Consider the following 22,487-nt stretch of genomic DNA (forward strand, 5'->3'; position numbering starts at 1 on the left):
AACAACTGCCAAAATAAATAACCTCATAGGAGGTTTAATATGTATGTGTGGGGGAGTTGTTTTTGCTTTGCACACATACATAAACACATACACAATCATTATATATTGGCAAAATGCATTGGCTACAATTTTATTTTCAGTTATTTGCTTACAGTTTCATTCATTTCATTAAGATTTTAGCATCCATAAGATGTTGGTGACAACCACTAATTGACATTCAGAAACAGTATCCGTTATCAGAGAGAAAGAGGGAAATAGACGAACCCTCTACTGAAGATACAACAGCAATTAAATCAAAAGTCTGTGGAGTTACCAAAATGAATAATTTAACAATTATATTCATTTTGGGGGTAAACATGTTTAATAATATCTTAATATAGTTTCTGTGGTTTGGTATTTATGCATATCTATATTCTGCTGAATCAGTACTTTTTCTTTTCTATGGAATTGCCCATTACCTTTTGAAGTAATATTTTATAATATGTGAGTACTGTATTTAGTTCATAATAAATCACATTTGAATTCCAGTGACATTATATATTGCATCTGCAAGAATACCAGAAGAATTTGTCTTGATTATTGGACACTTAGCCCCTTTGGGCTCCATCTTTCATCCAATGCACAAGAGCTAGACATGTTTCTATGAGTTATTGTACAGCTAGGTTGATTTGTGCCATTCATACTTCTTTTTCAATATTAGAAGAATATAAAATTGATATAAAGAGAACAAACATGCAGTGTAAGGAAATGGAATGAACTGCTTTTGGGTTGAGTGCACTTATATAACCTCTTAAAAAGAAGCAAATATTTTTTCTTTATGCTCAGGCAGATAACATTGTTTGAGGGAGAAAAGTTAACAGAACTCGTAAATACCGTAAGTGATCTCCTACTATTAACTTAGTGCATTTAAACTTGTCAAGTACACATAGGTTGCCTAATCCAAAACTGCCATAAGAAAATTGTTTATCTTTATACTTGATCATGATGTTCTACTGAAAAAGAGTTCAATAAACTGCAGCTTTACCAAGCTGTGTGTGGGAAACGAAGAAATGGTTTGTAATATTCTTATATTGCAGCAGTAAATTCTACTATATAAGCACAAAATTCTAAGTACTCCCCCTTATTTTGTAATGGGATCATACTGGTAAGTAGATTAGCAGTATCATTTGGTATGTGTACTGTTGCTAAGGATCCTGAAAGAAATAGCTGATTCTTCCATTCTACTGCCTAACCAGTATATCTACACAGCTCCCGTTGAGATTTTATTTTACATGATTAAAATATTTTAATGTTAAGAATGAGGTGCTGGTATATTGCAAAGCAAAGTGTCAAAATCCAGTTTCATTTCTATTTCCCAAAATGTCTCTGGGTCACAAAGCATCTCATAAAATTTATTTTAGAAAATAAAAGTAATTGGTACCTATTCTTTTAAAAGTACATATGTTTAAAAATTATCTCCAGAAAAAGAACAAAGATAAGCAGAGGTAAAGGATAGTGCTGTGGCCTTTGAGTTAGAGCAAGAGTTGATTTATTCTGGTAGTTTGGTAGTCTTTGATTGGTTTAGTCTCTCATGGACCTCTTGTGGATAGTAAGGCTTAGCTCCACGGCAAGACGTTCTTATTATGGCAGATATTCTCAACAGCTCCTGAAGATTAGGGATCCCAGAAGTAGGTTATGCCATAGACCAGGGTGTCAAACTCAAGGCCTGCGGGCTGGATCCAGCCCGTGAGGTGCTTAGATCTGGCCCGTCGAGCTTCCCTGGAAACAATGAAGGACTGCCCTGCAGTGCCTCTGGCAGTAAAAACGGAGCTCGTGAGGACCGCGCATGGTCCTTCTGGGCTCCGTTTTTGGCTGTGACTGTCTCCCGCAGCCTTTTGCCAGTGAAAACGGAGCCCGGGAGGGGCGAATATTATAAACAGCTGCACTATCAGCTGCTGGAAACATTTCAGCTGTAAGATGGAAGTTGCTCCTGCTCCTACTGCTTTCTGCCAGCTTCCCTCATGGAAATGCAATAGAGAAGCCTGCAGGAAGTCGCTCCCATTCTCACTGCTTTTCTGCTTTTCTGTTTAGGTAAGGAAATACCTCTGAAATGATGACCCAGGGTTGCGTGCTGTCTAGTTCCTTATAAATGCCTCATTTTTGTCATTGCAAAGTAACAAATTCCTGTCTCCTTTTTTTATAAGTGGGAGTGTGTCTGATAATTTGTATTAAATGTGTATTGTAGAGCATCCAAAGTTTTGGATGATTAAGGGGGCACTGAATGGTGAAAGGCTGAGGACTGCCGAGGATGAGACAATAGAGGAAAATGAGCAAAGCCATATCATACCTATAGGACAGTGATGGTTAACTTTTTTGCCGTCACATGCTGAAAATGCGCATGCGCGTGCATCCATAATGCAATGCACACTATCCCCACACACACCCTGCCCCCATGCATGTGTGAGCCACCCCCCATGACCCTACACATGTGCACATGCATGCATGACCCCTGCTCCCCACGCATGCATGCACATCTCCCATATACACCCCTTCCCGTTCGCCTGTGCGGCAGAAACCCGCCCATAAACCAGCTGCCCAGCAGGAGGTCTGGGCACATGCACGGTGGAGCTGGGCTGTGGTTACATGTGCCATAGGTTCGCTGTCACAGCTATAGGAGAAGCCCAATTTTCCTCCTATCCTCATAGGAGGAAAAGTTGGGTTGTAATTTTTCTCATGTTCAAATGTTATAAATGTAAACATATTTATTAAAATATAAATTTATAATACAAACACTGGGGAATAGTATTTGAGTTGTAATCAGTGCATTGTGCTGATAAACCAATACCAGCAGTGCAGGTGAAAGGCATTCACACTTGGGTGTCTCCTATGGACTGAAGTCCTAGGATGTTCCCTCCTGCTTTCCTGAGAATCAAGTAAACTAAATAGACCACTTTTTCCCATTAGCTCATTACAAAATATAAGCTTGGGGAGGAGGCTAATATTTTTCATCATTTCTACAGGATAATTGCTCCCTCTCCTCCTTGGACTTTTCCTAATTATTTTGTTAAATAACTTGATTGCTCATTAGTTACCTATGACTATCACTAAGTGTTGTATCTTATTATTCTTGATGAATGTATTCTATTTTTTTTCTTTATGTACACTGAGAGCATATGCACCAAAGATAAATTCCTTGTGTGTCAATCATACTTGGCCAATAAAGAATTCTGTTCTGTTCTATTCTATTTCTATTGCTGTGCTGTGCTATTATTATATGCTCTTCACAGGAAACTTTTTAATCTGGCATAAATTGGGGAAATTCCAATTAGGAATCAATGAATTGGCAATCAATAAAATGTGATCTTCTGTAGAAAAGTCATACTTATTTGTGCTGGGAAATAGAGGATGAACCTGCATCATGTGTGCCAGTAAAATGCTAATTATATTACCATTGGCAATCTAAATTCATACTTCGGTTTGTCAGTAATGTTAAATAGCTCTTATCTTTAGAAGATTACTGCTGTTCTTGTATATGATCATTTGTCAGAAACTTCTAAGAAGGTGACAAATTCCTATTGAAAGCTACAGTTTTTTAGAAACTTGATATCTTGATATCTCCGCATTATTAATTTGCTTCAATTTTTTAATTTATCATATTTTCTGTACTTTGCTTTATGATTAGTCTTGGGCAAATAATACATCAATAAGATCACAAAATGAGGAAAGGTCAATAAAATTTCATTGTAGTTGCAAAGGTCTTTGCCTTTTTCATCCTGAAGCTACCAGATATTTTCTAAATATACTCCAAGCCTTCAGAGCAGATTTTAAAAACATAGGAATAATGGGGAGATAGTCTTTTTTCCACTTGTGCAGAGTTGACTAGACACATTAAATCAAATAAATTACATTTAAATATTGTTCCAGTAATTTTCTTCTCAAGAATTAGAGATGCCTAGCTACCGTATTTGGACTTTTCCTAATTATTTTGTTAAATAACTTGATTGCTCATTAGTAACCTATGACTATCACTAAGTGTTGTATCTTATTATTTTTGATTAATGTATTGTATTGTAAAGACCTCCTGACTGCCTGCCGTCTGTCTCACAAATGTAACTCTAAGCAGCATGCAATAAACAGTTAAAAACAAATTTAAGGCAACCATTAAAAACAATCACACATAAAAAGAAATACGATTGCCAGAGTATGGCCAACAGCCTACTCACAATGTAACCATCTCACAGGCTCTCTGTTTCCATGGGATCCCCAAGTTTGATGGAAAAACTATATTTTAAGAAATTTCTGGAAAGCCTATAGGGACTAATCTTACCTCAGAGGGAATGATGTTCTAAACTAGATCATATTTCTGTCTTGATTATGTATGTATAATTTTCTTCACTGTAACTTTCTTTCAGGTTTCTATGTAGCACTGCCAGAAACTAATAAATTGGTAGTGGGTTTTTGGAGGTTTTTTTTAATTTTTATTTTTAGAAAATAAAATTTCTAATAAAATTTAAGGTTTGGGAAACAGCTCACTGTGATCTTCTTGAAATAGAAATTGATTTATTTACATATTTTACTAAATTTATTGTAACCATTCACTCCAGCAGACCTCAAGGACCTACAAAATCAAATGATTAAAACAATTATAAGCTCTGAAATAGTATTGTAACACAGCACAACAGTCCTTCTAATGATAACATTTTTTTTAACCTGATCTCTTAAAGTAATAATTAAAGACTAATTGGTAATCTGAATGAGATAAAGTTTTGATAAGGACAAATCCTGGTTATTTTATAGTTCACTTAGATTAAAAGATAAGGCCTGGAACTAAACCTGTTCAAGTTGTTACTGTTACTTTTCTGACTTGCAAAACCTTTCAATTTGAACAAAACCATACTTGTATAAAACTGATATTGTTACAATGAAAAAAAAAATCAGTAGAGGATTTATATCTAAATATCAGGCGTTAATAGTTCAACTCAGGAGTGAAGAAGGTTGAATAACATTGTTTGGTTTTTGTAAAAAATATTTATCCGATATTATCTGTGCGTTATTGCCATAACAGTAATGAATCACAGTCTAGATAATAAATAGATTTTATCAGTTCCTTCAAAATCAGTTTTCCATTAATTTTTTCAAAGGTCAAGGTCACAGCTATTCCTCAAGCATTCTTATTTTAATAGAGTAACTGAAATTGTATGAGTCCTGCAGAAAATTCATTATCGCCATAAAGCTGCAAAAGGTCACAAAATGTCTTTCTTCACTAAAGGAGCAAAAAAAATTTTTTTTTATTTTATTTCTCCAATACTTTATTATCACAGTAGAGCCTAAAGGAGTCTTTGACATTTCAGCATCTTCCTCCTTCAGGGGAAATAATTGTTTTCATATATCATGATTTAGAAGATGACAGAAAAATTAGTGAAAAACAAACACAAACCTTTCTGCTCTAAGGATCATCCGTATTACCTTTTGTTCTTAAGTTCCTCACCAGCATGCTGTCATGGATACTTTTTGCATTTCTTTGTGCAACATTGGTAGTTGAATCTATGAGATCTCTCCCAATACACATACAGTATGCAAGGCACTTGGAATAACTTTCTAGACTCACATAGTGTAATATTTTCCTTTCTAGATTAGAATTACTGTTTTGTTATGCCATCATTTTGCTTCAAATATAGTGCTTCTAGTTGACTATCTGAGTCGAAATAGGGATCTTTTTTCTCTAGTCACAACATTTTTCTTGTATTTTATTATTTAGGCCGTCAGTAGTTTCAAGGAATGTGGTGGTAATGTATCTAAAGAGAATGGGGCTATATTGTAGGTAAAAGGTAAAGGTTTCCCCGAGGTGGGTTGCTATGGGTTCTCCCAGGTTCCAGAGAATCCGTAGCTAATGTTATGGCTGGTTTGGAGAACCTCCAAATCCCATCCCTAGATGGCCCCTCCCACCCCAGGAGTTTCACGTGACCCATTTTGGATGCGAGTTAAGTGTAGGGCCCGCACGGAGGGTTGGGGAGAGGGGAAAGTGGGCCTCCTGGAAGTTCTAGAAGGCCAAAAGTAGGTCTCTTTCCGGCCTCTGGAGGGCCTCTGGAGCCCAGGGGAAGCAGTTTTCGCCCTTCCAGAGGCTCAAGGAAAGCATCCGGAGCCTGGATAAGGTGAAAATTCCCCTTCCTGACCATGATGCAGGAAGCTGAGTAGGCCACACCCACCCAGCAGGCAAAGAAACCGTTGCTGAAATTTTTGAAGCCCACCCCCGATTTTCCCTATCAGTTGTGCTTGACTGTAGGGCATGATAATCATCTCCATTTCTTGACCGAGGGAGACAACATTGTCCGAAAACAATCTGTATGATCATGTGGTCAGCATGACTATATGCCAAAGGTGCATGGAACACTATTAACTTTCCCACCGAAGTGGTACATATTAATCTCCTTGTGTATGCATGCTTTCGAACTGCTAGATGGACAGGAGCTGGGGACAAGTAGCAGGAGCTCGCCCAGTTGTGCGGAGCTCGGGTCTCAAACCTGGGCTGGCAGCTGTCCAGCTGGCAGCTGAGAAGCTCATTGTCTTTAACCACTAAGCTATCATGCCCCTATTGTACTGTATTGTAGGACACTGATAAAAAAAAGTGTATCAGAGATTTGACCTATCAACTTTAGGGTGTAGTTGAGGGAGGAAAGGAGAGAGAAAATAAGACATTGTATCTTCAAACATTGCCACTATTTTAATAGTATAGTTTTAAATTCTAGAGGCAGGAGAAATTTCTCTGGGATAACAGGTGCTTAAGGCTTGCTCAATATTACTTTCAAATTAATATTCTTGAGAACTGTAGTTGATTGCAGAACACACACAAGTGTGAAGAGTCACTTTTTTCATTTTGCTGACTTGTGAGACTATATTACTTTATAATCTGATATTTGAAGTTGTAGAGCCGAGGTGGCACAGTTGTTAAATGCAGCACTGCAGGCTACTTCAGCTGACTGCAGTTCTGCAGTTCGGCGGTTCAAATCTCACCGGCTCAAGGTTGACTCAGCCTTCCATCCTTCTGAGGTAGGTAAAATGAGGACCCGGATTGTTGTTGGGGGCAATATGCTGACTCTGTAAACCGCTTAGAGAGGGCTGAAAGCCCTCAATCTCAATCTCAATCTCAATCAATCTCAATATAAGTAACTGCTATTGCTATTGCTATAGAGTGGACAATAATACAAATAGTCCTCCATTTACAAGAGTTCATTTAGTCGCCATACAAATTACAAAGTGGCACTGAAAAAAGGACTAATGACTATTTTTCACAAGTACAACCATTGCCGCATCTCTATGGCCATGTGATCAAACTTCAGATGTTTGACAATTGACTCATATTTATGACGATTGCAATGTCCCAGGGTCATGTAATCACCTTTTGCAATCTTCTGATAAGCAAAGTCAATGGGAAAGCCAGATTCACTTAACAACTGTATTTACTAACTTAACAACTGCAGTGATTCAACTAACAACTGTGACAAAAAAAGGAAGTAAAATGGGGCAAAACTCACTTAACAAATGTCTTGCTTAGGAACAAAAATTTGGGGCTCAATTGTGATCGTAAATCAAGGCCTACTTGTATTTCATGTGAAATCTTGGTTTTCTCTAGTTTCTTTTTCAAGCATTTATTAGATGTATAAAAAGGGGGAATAAAGAATGAATATTTCATCCTTTTATACAAATGTAACTGGAACAGGAAAACTGTTGTTGGCAGAGTACAGCTGAAATCTTGAACTAATGAGTGGAAACATTCTGGAAGCAATTATTTCACAAAGGTTTTCTGTTATTTTTTTTAACTTTTCTCTTATTTCTAAATGTCTGTTCAGAATATCTGAGGCACCAATATTTCTTAGAACTCAGATGGTCATGGAATCATGAGTTTTAACCATTTTTTTTAGATCACCAATATTTAGAGAATGTTTACAATACAATGGAAAGGATTGTTCTTGTGAAGTTTCTGAAATTGATTTAATTTATGTGTGTTTTTAATTGGTTGTAGAGGTTACTACTTTGAATACATAAAATTGTTGATGCAAACACTGCCAGGCTACTTATCCCTGGAGAAAATACAGTAGTTTGCAGAGGAAGCATCATTTTCCTGGCTTATCCCCAATCCCAACCTCTGTTTTGGTGTATAAATTATAAACTGGGAAATGGTATCATTTTAGTTATTTGTGTGTATGTTTGTATATTTGTATCTGTCTTCAAATGTCCCTTACATTTACTTTTTCTGGTTTGGTTCAACTCTTTTGAGCAATGCTGCAAAGAAAAGCATAGTCAGCCCTTGAAATCATTCTTATACTTGAGAGAATAACCTACAAAATTGCTTATATTGGGGAAAATGCATCTAAAAAATATGCGTGACCCGTCAAAACCGCGGTCCACAAAAGCGTGATCGACGAAAGCGCGCATTTGACGTCATCACAGCGTGACGAAAAAATTTTAAAATTGAAATAAAAATAAAATTAAAGCAAGCCGATTCACATAAAGGTAAGGGTTAGGTTTAGGGTTAGGGTTAGGTTAAGGGTTAGGGTTAGGTTTAGAGCGTTAGGGTTACGTTTACGTTTAGCGTTAGGTTAAGGGTTAGCGTTAGGTTTAGCGTTAGGTTAAGGGTTAGGTTTAGGGTTAGATTTAGGGTTAGGTTAAGGGTAAGGTTTTCGCTTTATTTTTACATTTTTCGATCACAGCGCGATGTTTTCGTCGCGCTGTGATGACGTCAAATGCGCGCTTTCGTCGACCGCGATTTTGTCCTCCGCGGTTTTGTGGTGGAACCAAAATATGCATGAATGTAATTTTTGCTTTAAATCTCAGATGGGGAAATAGAATGAACCATGCTTAAGGCTGGAAAAATAACAAATTCAAATTGGCAAGTAGGTAATTCTATCCAAATCATCTAGGAAAAGTTAATCCACCAACAGTATATGGCAATCCATCAGCATTTCATAAAACCTTTTATTTTAATATCTGTCTGGACTGTAACACTTGTCTGACTGCATGCTTGTTCCTTCTCTCCCCCCTCCATTTTTTACTTGATGTGCCTTAAGTTATGTACTGTATTATCTGATGTGAAGCCAATATTCTGCATACGCAGAAGCGTTCGGGTGGGTGGGCAGAGCCTCCCGCTGCCGCCACTACTGATCTGGGACGAAACCCACCTCTGAAACCAATGCTTGCAATTCTGTATTGTATATCATTTGAGATCCATTAAGCTGAAGCAGCAACAGTATAATGCAACGTAACCTTCCCTGATACCAGAATTGGGATGATGGAAATTGTAGTCAAAACCACTAGGTGGGAAAAACTGCTATAATGCATTAAAGAGTAATGTTAATTCAACTGCTAGATGATGGTGTAATTTTAACACAAGGATAGAGTTTAAAACTGTATTGAATGATGGAGGAGGAGGAGGAGGAGGAGGAGGAGGAGGAGGAGGAGGAGGAGGAGGAGGAGGAGGCGGCACTAAAGCTAGTATATTCATGAACACCAAATGAGCAAGGCAAAGCAAAGTATCATATGACCAGTAAATTAAAACAGCAGGCAAAGCAGATAATAACAAGACCTGGCAATGGCTAAGAACAGAAAAGTTGAAGAAAGAGACATAGGGGCCTAATTCTGACTGCACAATATCAAGCCTTCAGAACAAATGCATACAAAGTCAGAACTGAGAGGAGAGCAACAGACTGCAAATGATTTGTCTGCAAAGAAGCTGAGGAAGCAGTGGACCACTTAGTTAGCTGTTGCAAGAAGATCACACAGACTGCCAACACTTGATCAAATAACCTGCATAGTGGCACACCGATTAGAATGCAGCATTGCAGGCTAACTCTGTCCACAGCCAGAAGTTCAATCCTAATTGGCTCAAAGTCAAATCAGCCTTCCATCCTTCCGAGGTCAATAAAATGAGGATGCAGATTGTTGGGGTCAACATGCTGATATTTGTAAAGCACTATGGAGCAGTATATAAGTCTAAGTGCAGTATTAAGTCTATTGCTACAGTTCAGCCCCCTGTACTAATTGTCCCACTATTCTAGCCTTTGTACATATAAGGCTTTTTGTTTATATTATATTTAGCTTAAATAAGTAATACATTTGAATGTTTTTAATTAGCCAGTGAAAGAATGTATTTAATTTTTTAGCCCATTTATACCTCCTGCTCTCAATTACACTGTCTTATAAAAAGGAACTTCATGAATTCCTGAAGTTGTTTTAAAAGTGAGAAAGAGGTCTCATAACATCAAGGCCATGTATAAGAGTGTGGAACATGCATACTTTTGTAAGCAACACTCAAAATAACACAATTGTATCATCTTTTGAGCTTGAAGGTCTTTTCCTTTGGATTAGAATATAACTAAATAATTGCCTTCCATTTGCTACATTAAGAATCTATAAAGTAAGTTGTATGTTTTCTAGTTTTGATACAATTTTTTGGAGTGTTTATATTCTCCCACTTTTTGTGAATTCCTAAACCTGACAAACTTTTTCATCCAATTATATCACTACCAAGAACCCCAACATAATTAAAGAATGTATTAAAAAACTTGGACATCTTGCAAAGGAGAATGAATGTTCTATGAACTCCCCAGTTACAATGCCTCCAGAAAATCAAAGGCTTAATAATAGTAGAAGATAAGATTATGATTTCATTCAATGTCACAGAGATCTTTAAATACATGGAACAGAACTAGCAAAGGAATCCACAGCAGCAATACTATATAATATACCCAACTTTACCAAAATTACAAAGATCAAAATACCCAGAATCATGGATCTCATCCACCTTTGCCTCACTATCTACTTTCAGTTTGATGGACAAATATGAATCAGAGTAATAACCATGATCACAACTTTCAGGACTTGTAGCACAGACTGTGATAGCATCTACAAAACTATAGTACTCTCACACTTAGAACCAAAAATATGAATCCAATATGTAGATAATAATTTTGTCATAATAAAAAGGAACAATTAGAGAAGACACATGAAACAAATTTTCAAAGGAATAAAATCCATAAGGGAAGAAGAAAACAATCATATAATGCTTCCTGGATAATCCTCATTAACAATGGCAGCAAACTAGAAATACATGTCTGTTGAAAAACAACCCACATTAACCAAGTGCTCCACTTGAAGCACCAAAGTAACAACCCAACTTTTCGCAAGAGGAACTGTGTAAGAACATTATTGAGATAACCATAAATGCACTGCAGCAACCCAGAACACCAGAAAAAGAAACAGATCACTATACAACGTCTTCCAACAAAATGGGTACCAATGCAATTTTGTCAAAAGGTACATGCCCACTCAACCCACTACAGCACAACCAACATAAGTTATGAAAAAGATAACATTGCCATACATTTTTAAAAAATCTCAGAAACAGCCAACAAACTAATACAACCACATAGTATCACCATAACACACAAACCAACCAAGCCCTCCAAAACATTTAAACTAAAAGAAGATAAAACAGAAGTCATCTACAACACATATTGTAAAGCCAAGCCACTATTTAGGACAGACACAAGACTAGGAAAGCACATCCATGAAGATCAACTACCAATCAGTTCAATACAATGAAAACTGTTTAATTTCATAGCATATAGACGGACTTAACCATAGTTTCAACTGAGAAACTGTGACAATCCTAAACCAAGCTAAATCGAAAAATGTGGAATTTGTGGAAGCCTGGACAAATCATCCATCAATGAGCACATGGAGATAAACAACATTTATATACTATTCATAAGAGATCATTAAAAAGTTAAAAAGGAAACAAAAAGATCAAAACACCTCCACTCTAGCAATCAACACCAGAGAAGCAGATTAAGGAGAGGATTTACACTAGACAAACAATCAACAATTAATCAATTAACATCAAGGGACTAGCAAGATGAAAAGAACATTCCCACCAACAGTGACAGGACAAGCTATTGAACATAAACAGAGACCAAATTGCACTCCCATCTGGTACTAAAGAGATTATGTATTCTGGTTAACAAAAAGTCTGCAAGCAAACAACCAACCCCAGAAAGTACCAAGGACTCCACATACATATACATACAGAATGCTGTATATACATTCAATGTACTTGACCACAAGTTCCCATTAAATCCTTTGGAATTTTTTTAGTATATTAATTCATACAAAGCAGAATTAGAAATTAGATTTAAGAAGTATGCAATAAATGTGTAAGATAATACATATTATTAGATATTATGGAAGAAAGACAAGATATTTTAAGAATGGCTTTCCTTTATTAAATATTAAACTGGTAAGTGTTGGTTGGTCCTCTTTGTTCAGATAATTGATGTTTGCATCAAATACCTCTTGCATATTTAATGTGTTGCTTGCTGCTATTCTCCATCCTTTTTAACACTTGCATGAACTGATCTGCATATTACAGATAAATGTGGAATTATAATCCCCAGTACAGTAATACAAAAAAGAAACAAAATGGTGAAATTAATACAATAGCAAAGTTTAAAGTAGCATAATATTTTATTAGGAAGTATATTACACGAAAGAAGGATGCTTAATATGCCAGTCTGTCACACTCTTTCTAATATAATCAGTAAAGAAGATGGGATAGAATTTGTTTTGGGTCAAACAAGGAATAGGAAGATTGCTGTGGAAGCCCTATTATGAATACATACCATCTGTCTACAGGGGGCATAGGATTAATGAAACCTAAGAATTTAAGAGATAAAGAAAGAAATGGAGCACAAATTGACATTATGTATTATCTTCATAGTAAAAGAGAAAGAGAATATGCTGCCTTCCCTAGTCCACTAAATATTATCAGGATGAAAAGGTCCAAGTGGCCTGACAACATTTCCAGATTTCTCCATTAGACTCTAGAAGAGGTGGCCTCGGTTAAAGATCCTATTTTCTGTAAATGTTGCATTATAATTATTGTGAGCAAGCTGCTGCTCAGTTCTATCTATGGATTGGGTCCATGATTTCCCTTTTCAGCTAAAAACTGATATGCATTTGCATATTCCGCAAGTATAGGTGCATGGCCCCATGCACAAATGCAGCCTTCCAGAGATTTCAGGTATGATCCATTGACATGGCTTAGATTCAGGGGTGAAATCAACTTACCGTCATTACCGGTTTGCAAATGTACAATCCGTGAATATGCAGAGATCCAGGTGGGTGGGCGGAGCCTGCTATCGAGTGCGCCTGCAATGATAAGTAGAACAGTGAGGGAGTGCCATACGATTTAGATTAGCAGGAAATCCGGTGATTCTAGCTAATATAAATCATGTGGCACAGCTGATCGTTGGAAATACCGGTTCACCTGAACCGGTAGCATTTTTTTACTACCAGTTTGGGCGAACCAGTATCATTTCACCCCTTCTTAGAGTGCACTATTTTGTTTTGAGATCATTTATACACACTGCCATTTTTGCCATCTCTGATCCTTCCTCACTCTCCACTTTAACCTTCCATGGAAGCCTCCATATATCATCTTCTCATTGCCACATCTTCCATTGCCACATTCTACTTCTTCTCAGGCAGTCAACTCCATTACCTTCATCACCCCTTTACCTCCATGCTCATCCTGCATTCTCAAGTCTTCCTTCCAGCCTATGACAACAATACTCACGTTGTTATATTTATTTACCGTATTTTTGGAGTATAAAATGCACCTCCCCCCTTAAAAAGCATGGAAATGTTGGTGTGTCTTATACACCGAATACAGCCATTTTTGGCCTCCTGAAGGCCCGCCCCCACATTCCATTTTTGTGAAAAACAGGCGAAAAATGGAAGTGTTTTTGCCCCAGAAACATTCTGCAGGCTTCAGCAGGCCTGGGAGAAGGCAAAAATGTCTCTGTTTTTGTGGAAAATGGTCCATTTTTCATCCTTTTTGCAAAAACAGGGGCGTTTTTGCCTTCTTCCAGCCCTGCTGAAGCCTGCACAGTGCTCCTGGGGGTTGGGAGGACAAAAACTTTTTTTATTACTTACCTCTTCAAAATCTTGGTGCATCTTATACACCAGTGTGTCTTACAGTCCGAAAAATACAGGTATGTATAATTAGTTATTTATATGTTTATGTACCATTCATATATTTAAATACTTATTCAAATTTTTGTCAAGCTTCTTCTGTTTATATTTTGGTGTGACCCAACTCCCTTTTGGTAATCATGTTCCCTTATATGCCATTTTAAATCTGTTGCAGCCCTTTGAACAAATAAAGATATACAGTTCCTGTTTACAGGATCAGTCCTGGTTATATCATTATTATTGTAAAATAATTGTATGTATTGTGGTAATCAATAGTTTGAATAGTCATGCATTCATTTTGACTATTTTCAGGGAAGTTTGATTAAGTTAGGATAACTAGATTGAACAGCAAGAAAATGTACAATGGTGACACAAATAAATGCAATGCTTTGAAAATGAGGCATGTTCCAATGTATAAATCCCTTAGTTAATTGGATAATTACTTAGATAAGCCATCTACAATTTTGGGATGGATTCAGCAGTTCTGATTGGTGAGCAAGTATTAGCAAAAATTTACAGGCAAACTGGCAAGTGTTAATACATTTTTATAGCATTCCTTAAAATCTCTGCTAGCATGAGATAGCTCATCTGTTTCCCATATAAAGACATGCTCAGAAACTACAAAATTGTTCCCTTATAGCCCTAGCCATTGTCACACAAACATCCTCTACAGAAAGCAACCAAAAAGATTGTAAACTATTATGACATGCTTGGACCGATACTATTTGCAAGACTGCAAAATAAACTGAGCTATTTAGATTTTTGTAGCTCAATCCCTTTGGGTTAGTTATAATACTTTGGCAGTTGCAATCATGTAATAATCTATACTAGTAACAAACTCTTTCCTTACCACCATTTCAATGAAGTGGGAGGTAGCCAGCAAGCAAGTCTAAAGAGAAAAAAATATATGGAAACTCTGTTTGTATGAAATGCATTATGGAAAGATATTGAGCCTCCAAACAAAGTATTACATTTATATGGTTTTTTTCAGTTTTTCTTCAAGTCCCAAAATATACTGTCCACTCATTGGAAGAAGAGATCACAAATCTCCTGTAATACAAAATGCCTTAACTTTTGTGGTTGAGTTTTTACTAAATTACACCAAAATCATGTGCCCTTTGATCACTTGCCACATAGGAGGAGGAGAGCAATCCCTCTCCGCCTAGTTCTCTCTCTCATCATTTTAATCACAGACTAAGGAATGTATTTGGTTATCTTCCCTTCTTCTTTTTCTTTTCTTACGTACTGAGTATCTATTTATATCTCATCTCTCTTATTGGCTGTACCAATAACATTGTTGGAGTTTTGAGTGAATGAACCTGAGTAAAATAAATAAGCCTTTGAGGTTAATGCTGCAATTGTTAAATTGTAACTTGGTGTTTGCTAAGCTGGCATTCCTGCAATTTTCAACTCCTAGAATTGCCAGATAGCATGGCAAGAGCTTTTGGTCTTGAAGCTGTAGTCCAACAAAACTTGGAGAATGCAAGACTGGGGACAGTGTTTATGAGGGATTGGGAGCCAGATGTTGTTATCATGGCCAGCAAAGTCTGTCCAGAGAAAGATGAGATCATCTGATTTCATTCGTCTTCTCCGGAGAACTTTTTCTCATGAATAGACTCATGAATCAGCTTATGAGTCAAGCACTGAGAACCATCAAAACTCGTAATTGTAAGGTGGCCTTTATGAGCACAAAGCTTAAATGAGCCTCATTTCTTGATCCCTTTAGAATTTACTTTTCAAATATTAAGTACATTCTGAATGGTAACTTTTTATCATATTCACCATGTGAGCCATCGCCTCCTTAGCAAAAAAAAAAAGATGCAATTATAAATCTAAGGATTTAGAAAAAAATATTTTTTGGAATAAAAAGGAAAGATATTTAGTGTTGATTTTGAAAAGTTAAAAACTGACTAGGAGTCCAGAATTTGAAATAAGACTTTGCAATTAAATATAAGAATCTTTTCCTGTGGGAAATTGCTGGGTTTTTGGATTCCTTCGGAAAAAAATATTATGGGATGGGACTTGGAAAGTTGGGTTGCAGAGGGAACTAGAAGAAACTAAAGTTTACAATTAAAGGAGAAGAATACTTAAAGTCAACTAGTTAACACACAATGGAGCAAAATACTTTAACATTGGATATTTTGAATGATGCTTGTGAGCAATGGTCACAAAAGTTAATTTTAAGAATGACATCAGAGATGGTGTATAAATGATATTACAGAAGAAGAACAAGCTGTATCAGACAAGATTGAAATTGATTTGAATGTAGATTCAGAAAGATAAACTACAACAACGATACTATAATGATATGAGGGAATGATTTTGAATGGCGAAGGGAATGCCAAGTGAATGATAGGCCAAGAGGGAGAGGAGGCTGAAGTTGTTTAACAGTCTGATGAATGTAAGGGAGGGTGGGGAAAACATGGCTTCTTTACTTAGTTATTGACAGCTACAACTTGCATGCCCACATGTGCTGTGATATCATTTTTTCTCCTTTGAATCTTGATCACTTCACTGTCTTAGGAAGTTTGCCTCCCCTTCGAAGAGTCAGAAGTTACTTTCATAGGATGGGATAATGATTCTGTGCTTAGATAGCCTTAAATGGGATTCCCCCACCAGATCCCAGCTTTTGAAGCCACATCTAAGAAGCAATGAAGGGGAAGAGGCAGGGAAAACAGATGCTTTGGTACTGCTGGATTTCACGTATGTGTGTAAATAAGAAAAGTGAAAGCTATAACTCAATTGTGACTAATTTCAGCCCCTAAAATAGCCATTGCTAATCTGGAGAGCTCTTGATATATTGATTTGACCTCTGGAACTCTGCAGATCATATCACTAAAATTCAGCAGCAAATGCAAACATCTAGGCATAAAATGTTTGCCTGGGTTTCCACAAAGAAATTGCAGTAGCATTTAGACTTATATACCACTTCACAATGCTTTACAGACCTCTCTAAGCGGTTTACATAGTCGGCATATTGCCCCCAACAACCTGGGTGCTTATTTTACCCATCTCGGAGGTATGAAATGCTGAGTCAACCTTGAGCCCAGTGAGATTTGAACTGCCAAATTGGAGGCAGCCAGCGGTCAGCAGACGTAGCCTGCAGTACTGCATTCTAACCACTGCAGCACTGCAGCTCTAGATATGCAGTCTAAAGAAAATAGGTACATCATATTCTTACTTGCTTAACTTACTTATTTGACTTAATTTTCCAGTTCTTATAAAGGTTGAAAAAAACCCTGCAAACTTTTATTCTATCTCCTCTGTTGATGTTGTGGCTGCAAACTAGGAGTCTGTGAATTCAAGTCCTGCCTTAGCCATGAATGCCAGATGGGTGACTTTTGGCCAGTCACTCTGTTACCTCACAGGATTGTTGTAGGAAAAATAGGAGGGGAGGAGGTGTGTTGGATATGTTTGCTGTCTTGAATTATTTGTAAAAATAATAAAGGTGGGATTCATACCTACAAACAAACAAGTAAATTAAAAATAGGAAGTGTTGACAATTCCTGGACAATAGTATTATAGTCTGGAGGGCAGATTAAAGAAGACCGCCATCTAAAGAGTGATTCTGAGTAGGTCTTGAGTAGCTGGGGAATTCTGGGAATTGGAAGTCCAGATTTGAGAGACCGCCTTCTGCCAATTACCTCCCTGCGTCCCATCAGATCGCATAGAGTTGGCCTCCTCCGTATTCCATCCGCCAGTCAGTGCCGACTGGCGACTACTCGGAGGAGAGCCTTCTCTGTTGCGGCTCCGACACTATGGAACAATCTCCCCGTGGAGATTCGTACCCTCACCACCGTCCAGGCCTTCCGTACAGCCCTTAAGAACTGGCTAACCCGTCAGGCCTGGGGATAATCTTATTTCGCCCCTCCCGAATGCTGAGTGAATGTTGAGTTTTATTGTCTAATTTACTTTGTGCACATTTCTTTTTTTGTATTGTCCTACACTCCCCTTCCTTTTTTGATTGTAAGCCGCCCTGAGTCCCCTCAGGGAAAAGGGCGGCCTATAAATAAACTACAAACAAACAAACAAACAAACAAACAGATCTCTTAAAGTTGCAAAGGCTGAGAAACAATGGTCTATATCCATGATGGCAAACCCATGGCACGTGTGCCACAGGTAGCACGCGGAGCCATTTGTTAGGGCATGTAAGGCATTGCCCTGTCAGCTCCAGCGTGCATGAGTGTGCTGCCAGCTAACTTTGGCCTTCTTTCACCCTCTGGAGACTTCCTTCAGAAACTTCCTTGAAGCCTCCGGAGCGCCAAAAAAACGGCTCTATGGGCAAATCGGAAGTTTGGGAATACACTTCCAGTTTGCTCGTAGGGCCGGTTTTTGCCCTCCAGAGCGTTCAGGAGCCTTCAGAGAGAAACCGGCCCTACGAGCAAACTGGAAGTCCGTTTCCGAACTTTCGGTTTGCCCATAGGGCAGGTGTTTTGCACTCGGAGGCTTCAGGAAAGTTCCTGAAGCCTCCGGAGGGCTTCCGGGGGGGGGAGGCTGTTTTCGCCCTCCCCAGGCTCCTAGAAAGTCTCTGGAGCCTGAGCAGGGCGAAAAAAGTGTGCCAAAAATGAGGGGGAGTGCGCACTGGGATTGTGCGCATATGGGTGTGGCACGCCCATGCACAACCCCCCTCGCTCCTCCCGCTTTTGGCAAGCGAGCCAAAAAAGGTTCGCCATCACTGGTCTATATGATGTTTGATTTTCTACACTGCAAATGAGAAAGTTGCAATCACTTTGCAGCAAGTCGTATGGAATGTATGCAAAACGATGGAAGATCTGACTTTTCTGGCTTTGTTAATAAATACCATGTGTTGTTTTACTGTTGCTGATTTTTCTAAGTCTGGCACTATTTTCCCTTCTTTCCTGTTCTGTGTTAAAAGAAGAGCAGGAAAACTGTTAAAAGCATAATGAAATTTACAGAGATCAAGGGAAAAGCATAAGCCAACATAATTTAGCTTGAAACTTTAAGATGAATTATTTTATATTTAAAAACTCTGTGGGAAAGTGTCTGTTCTAGAAGAACATATCAAATGTCACGGAATTGTTTATTCCCAGTACTCTTCAGAAAAGGAACTCCCCCCCCCCCAAGATTTCACACACCACCTAATGAAACACTGTATATAAAGACAGAGACAGAATGTTTTCAGTCAGAATGGAGAAAATCCAACCCTCTCCTAAATTAGCCTGGGATAAGTCACCTCTCCAGTTCAATTCTTCAGTGTTATTATGCTCAAATATTTTGGACTACTACTGCCATGATTCCCAGCAAGCACAGTTGTCATTGTTGGATGTGCATTGCCATAGTTATAGAGTAACACATATTGGGACGTATGCTGTATTCAGTGCATAAGACGCACTCAGATTTTCACCCTCTTTTTTGCGGGGGAAAGGTGTATCTTATACTCCAAAAAATACGGTACGTGTGAGAGGAACCTTTACCTTTATATGTAGTATGCAATAAAATCAAATACAAGCATCTTAAATTTGCTCCCAGATCAATAGATAATTAATGCAGCTTTCTCAGGATCACTTTAATATATCCCTCCTGCATTCCTTTCTTCCTAGAAGCCTTGCACTTTGATTCAAGTATGGTTTTCAGATTGTCTTCAAAAGAGTTCTTTGTAGGATACTCTTAAAATAATTTAAATGAAAGTTTCGTTTGATCAAAGTTTACTGGAACATTGCCATAACTGAGGAAAGGCACTCCCACCCACCCGTGTCCCTCCCAACTCTGCTTTTTTGACCGCCCTCCACCCTACATTGCAGGGCAGTCAACAGCCCCAGAACAGTGCAGCTCTGGGACTACTTGAAATGCCCCAGGAAGCAGCAGCCAACCTAGTCCAATCTCACTTGCCTTCACCACTCTGCACTCCGAGACCTGTGCTGCCCTTCACTCTGCCACCCCAGCTGACTTTCGCCCTCATTTTCTTATACTTCCAATGATGGCGAGACGTATCTGGCCTGACTGTCTCCTCAGCAGCAGTAGCACTATGGTGGAAGTCATCTGAAAGTCAGCTACAAGATGACAGGCAGAGCCAAAAGAAAGGACACAGATTGAGGAGATGGGTGAGGGAGGTGCAGTACCTCTGTGGTCATAAGTGGGAATGGATTTCCAAGTGCACGAATGTTGATCATGTGACTACAGAGACATAGCAATGGCCATAACTTCATAAATCCCTTCAGTGCCATCACAATTTCAAATGATTGTTGAACAAATGGTTGTAAGACAAAGATTACCCTCAGTGACAAGTGATAATTTTAGAATTAAAACAGACATTATCTTAAGATTTAATTCTCTGCTTTTTCATTGGTTTGACTTTGAGGTTCATTTTTGGAATTTTGAAAAGTTGGACAGAATAATTATAAGTTTCAAACTATTTTGAGAAGCCGTTGCAATCCTGGGAAAAATAGGGTTATTGAGAATTGTTTAAATATTACTTGTACATTTTTTTCTAGGATTATTGGATTGCAGTTAGCCCAGGTTGCATCCATCTCCTTAGTCTGCAAGGCTTGGAACAGATATTCATTATAATGTTTACATTATTGCCAGGGCCAAATTAAAGGCTGAAAAAATATTCTCAAACCTCTCTCATGGCTGGACATTTTTTCCCTATAAATCTTGTAAATTAGATTGTCCAAAGAGTGCAGTATCCACTGTTCTTTAATATGCCTCCACATTTGCATATACATATGAGCAAATTATTTAGACTTCAAGATGAAACTAGTTGACTAAACTTTAAGAAAACAGTTAACCACAATGGTGAAATTCAATTTTGTTTTACTACCGGTTCTGTGGGCATGGCTTGGTGGGCATGGCATGGGAAGGATACTGCAAAATTCCCACTCCCTTGACACTCCTGGGGGGGAGGATATTGCAAAAACCCCATTCCGTCACCACTCCTGGGGGAAGGATAGTGCAAAATCTCCATTCCCACCCCACTCTGGGGCCAGCCAATTGTGGTATTTGCTGGTTTTCTGAACTATCCAAAATTTCCACTACTGGTTCTCCAGAACCTGTCAGAGCCTGCTGAATTTCACCCCTGGTAAACCATCATCAGTGACTGTTTGGGAAATGTGATATTTTAATCCCGAAAATTTCCAAAGTAGGGAAGGCTTGCTTTGAACATTGTACAAATGTTTCTTTGGTCCTTAGGCAAAAATGTATCTGTGAACACTTTAAAATGTTTCTTTCAAAATACAGAATGAGATTGAAGTACTCAATACTAATTTTCACCAAATTTTCATTTGAATCCACACAAAACATGTTTGCAGAATCATCCTTATCTGGATTTCCTTTCCCCTTTTAGGTACCGTCAACAGCCACAAAATTTCATCACAGAATAATTATTTTTCATGGGAAGATTCCATTTTCAATACCTCCATACATGCTGCAATTCGACATGGAAAATGGAAACTACTCACAGGCAATCCTGGTAAATTTCTGGTGGTATTTGGAAAATGTTTGTTGAGCACTGGGTACTCGACAATTTTGAAAGCAATTGATGCTTCAAAGCAGGACTTGCAGTGTGGAGATCCTTCCAAATCCTGTTTTGCTCCTGCTGTATTCTCTGCCTTTCCTGAGCTGATTTTTTTTTTAAAAAAAGATTATTTTACTTAACACATTTAAAGGGGAAGTTGATTAAAACAAAGTACCAGCCCTTAGCATGGTCTTTATAAAAATGCATCTAGGCCAGAGGTCCCCAAACTTGGCAACTTTAAGACTAGTGGACTTCAACTCTCAGAATTCTCCAGCCAGCAGAGCTGGCTGGAGAATTCTGGGAGTTGAAGTCCACAAGTCTTAAAGTTGCCAAGTTTGAAGACCTCTGATCTAGGCCCTGTCTAGTTCTCACAACCATTGTTGTAGTCAACCATTCTTTCACTTGCCTTGACAACAAGAAAAAGCCAGATGGAACATTTTCTTCTTCTGCCCATGGATATAACTTTCTTCTATCCATTAAAACCGTAGGAGATTATGATTGTAAACATGTTTGCTCAATAGTAGCTACATCTACTTTCTATTTCAAGCACTAAGCTTGGACTGGAATTACCAAATATACTTGCAAGAAAGTCTCTTATTTATGCCATGTTGTTCTTAAACTTTCGTTTTAATTCCTCTTTCTTGCTTTCTTATACTCAAAAAGCACAACCAACAAAGCAACCTCAACAGCTTGCATGCATGGTTGTATTAGTGCAAGGCTCTCCTTCAGTCTGTATTTTCAAAATACAATATCTGAATACACAGTAGCTTGGAGAAGTCATAATTACTGAATGAAAATACAGGAGGAATAAAAACTAATATGAATGGGTGCCTTTAAAAAAAAAACACAATAGAAGAATGGAAGGATGGATTTTTAGCCACACACACACAAAAGCTAGGTCAGCTTCTTCTTTCCCAATCAATTCCTGTGGAGATGCATAGAAGGGATAAAAACTGGAAGACATAAAATGCAGGATAGACCTACTTTACTTAAAGCAGTGTTTCGC

General features: G+C 38.0%; 1 protein-coding gene across 1 annotated transcript in view; it reads left to right on the plus strand.

Annotated features, from left to right (window-relative positions):
* The window catches only part of ARSB (arylsulfatase B), a 73,155-nt gene that overhangs the window by 46,998 nt on the left and 3,670 nt on the right, over positions 1-22,487 (plus strand). The window contains exon 7 of the mRNA XM_087715607.1: positions 21,311-21,436. Within this exon, the coding sequence (XP_087571733.1) occupies positions 21,311-21,436 (126 nt within the window). The remainder of the gene's footprint in view (positions 1-21,310; positions 21,437-22,487) is intronic.

This window comes from Thamnophis sirtalis, unplaced genomic scaffold (assembly GCF_051295495.1).
Source record: "Thamnophis sirtalis isolate CommonGarterSnake01/CBP01778 unplaced genomic scaffold, rThaSir2_p1.2 scaffold_5, whole genome shotgun sequence".
Classification (NCBI taxonomy): domain Eukaryota; kingdom Metazoa; phylum Chordata; class Lepidosauria; order Squamata; family Natricidae; genus Thamnophis; species Thamnophis sirtalis.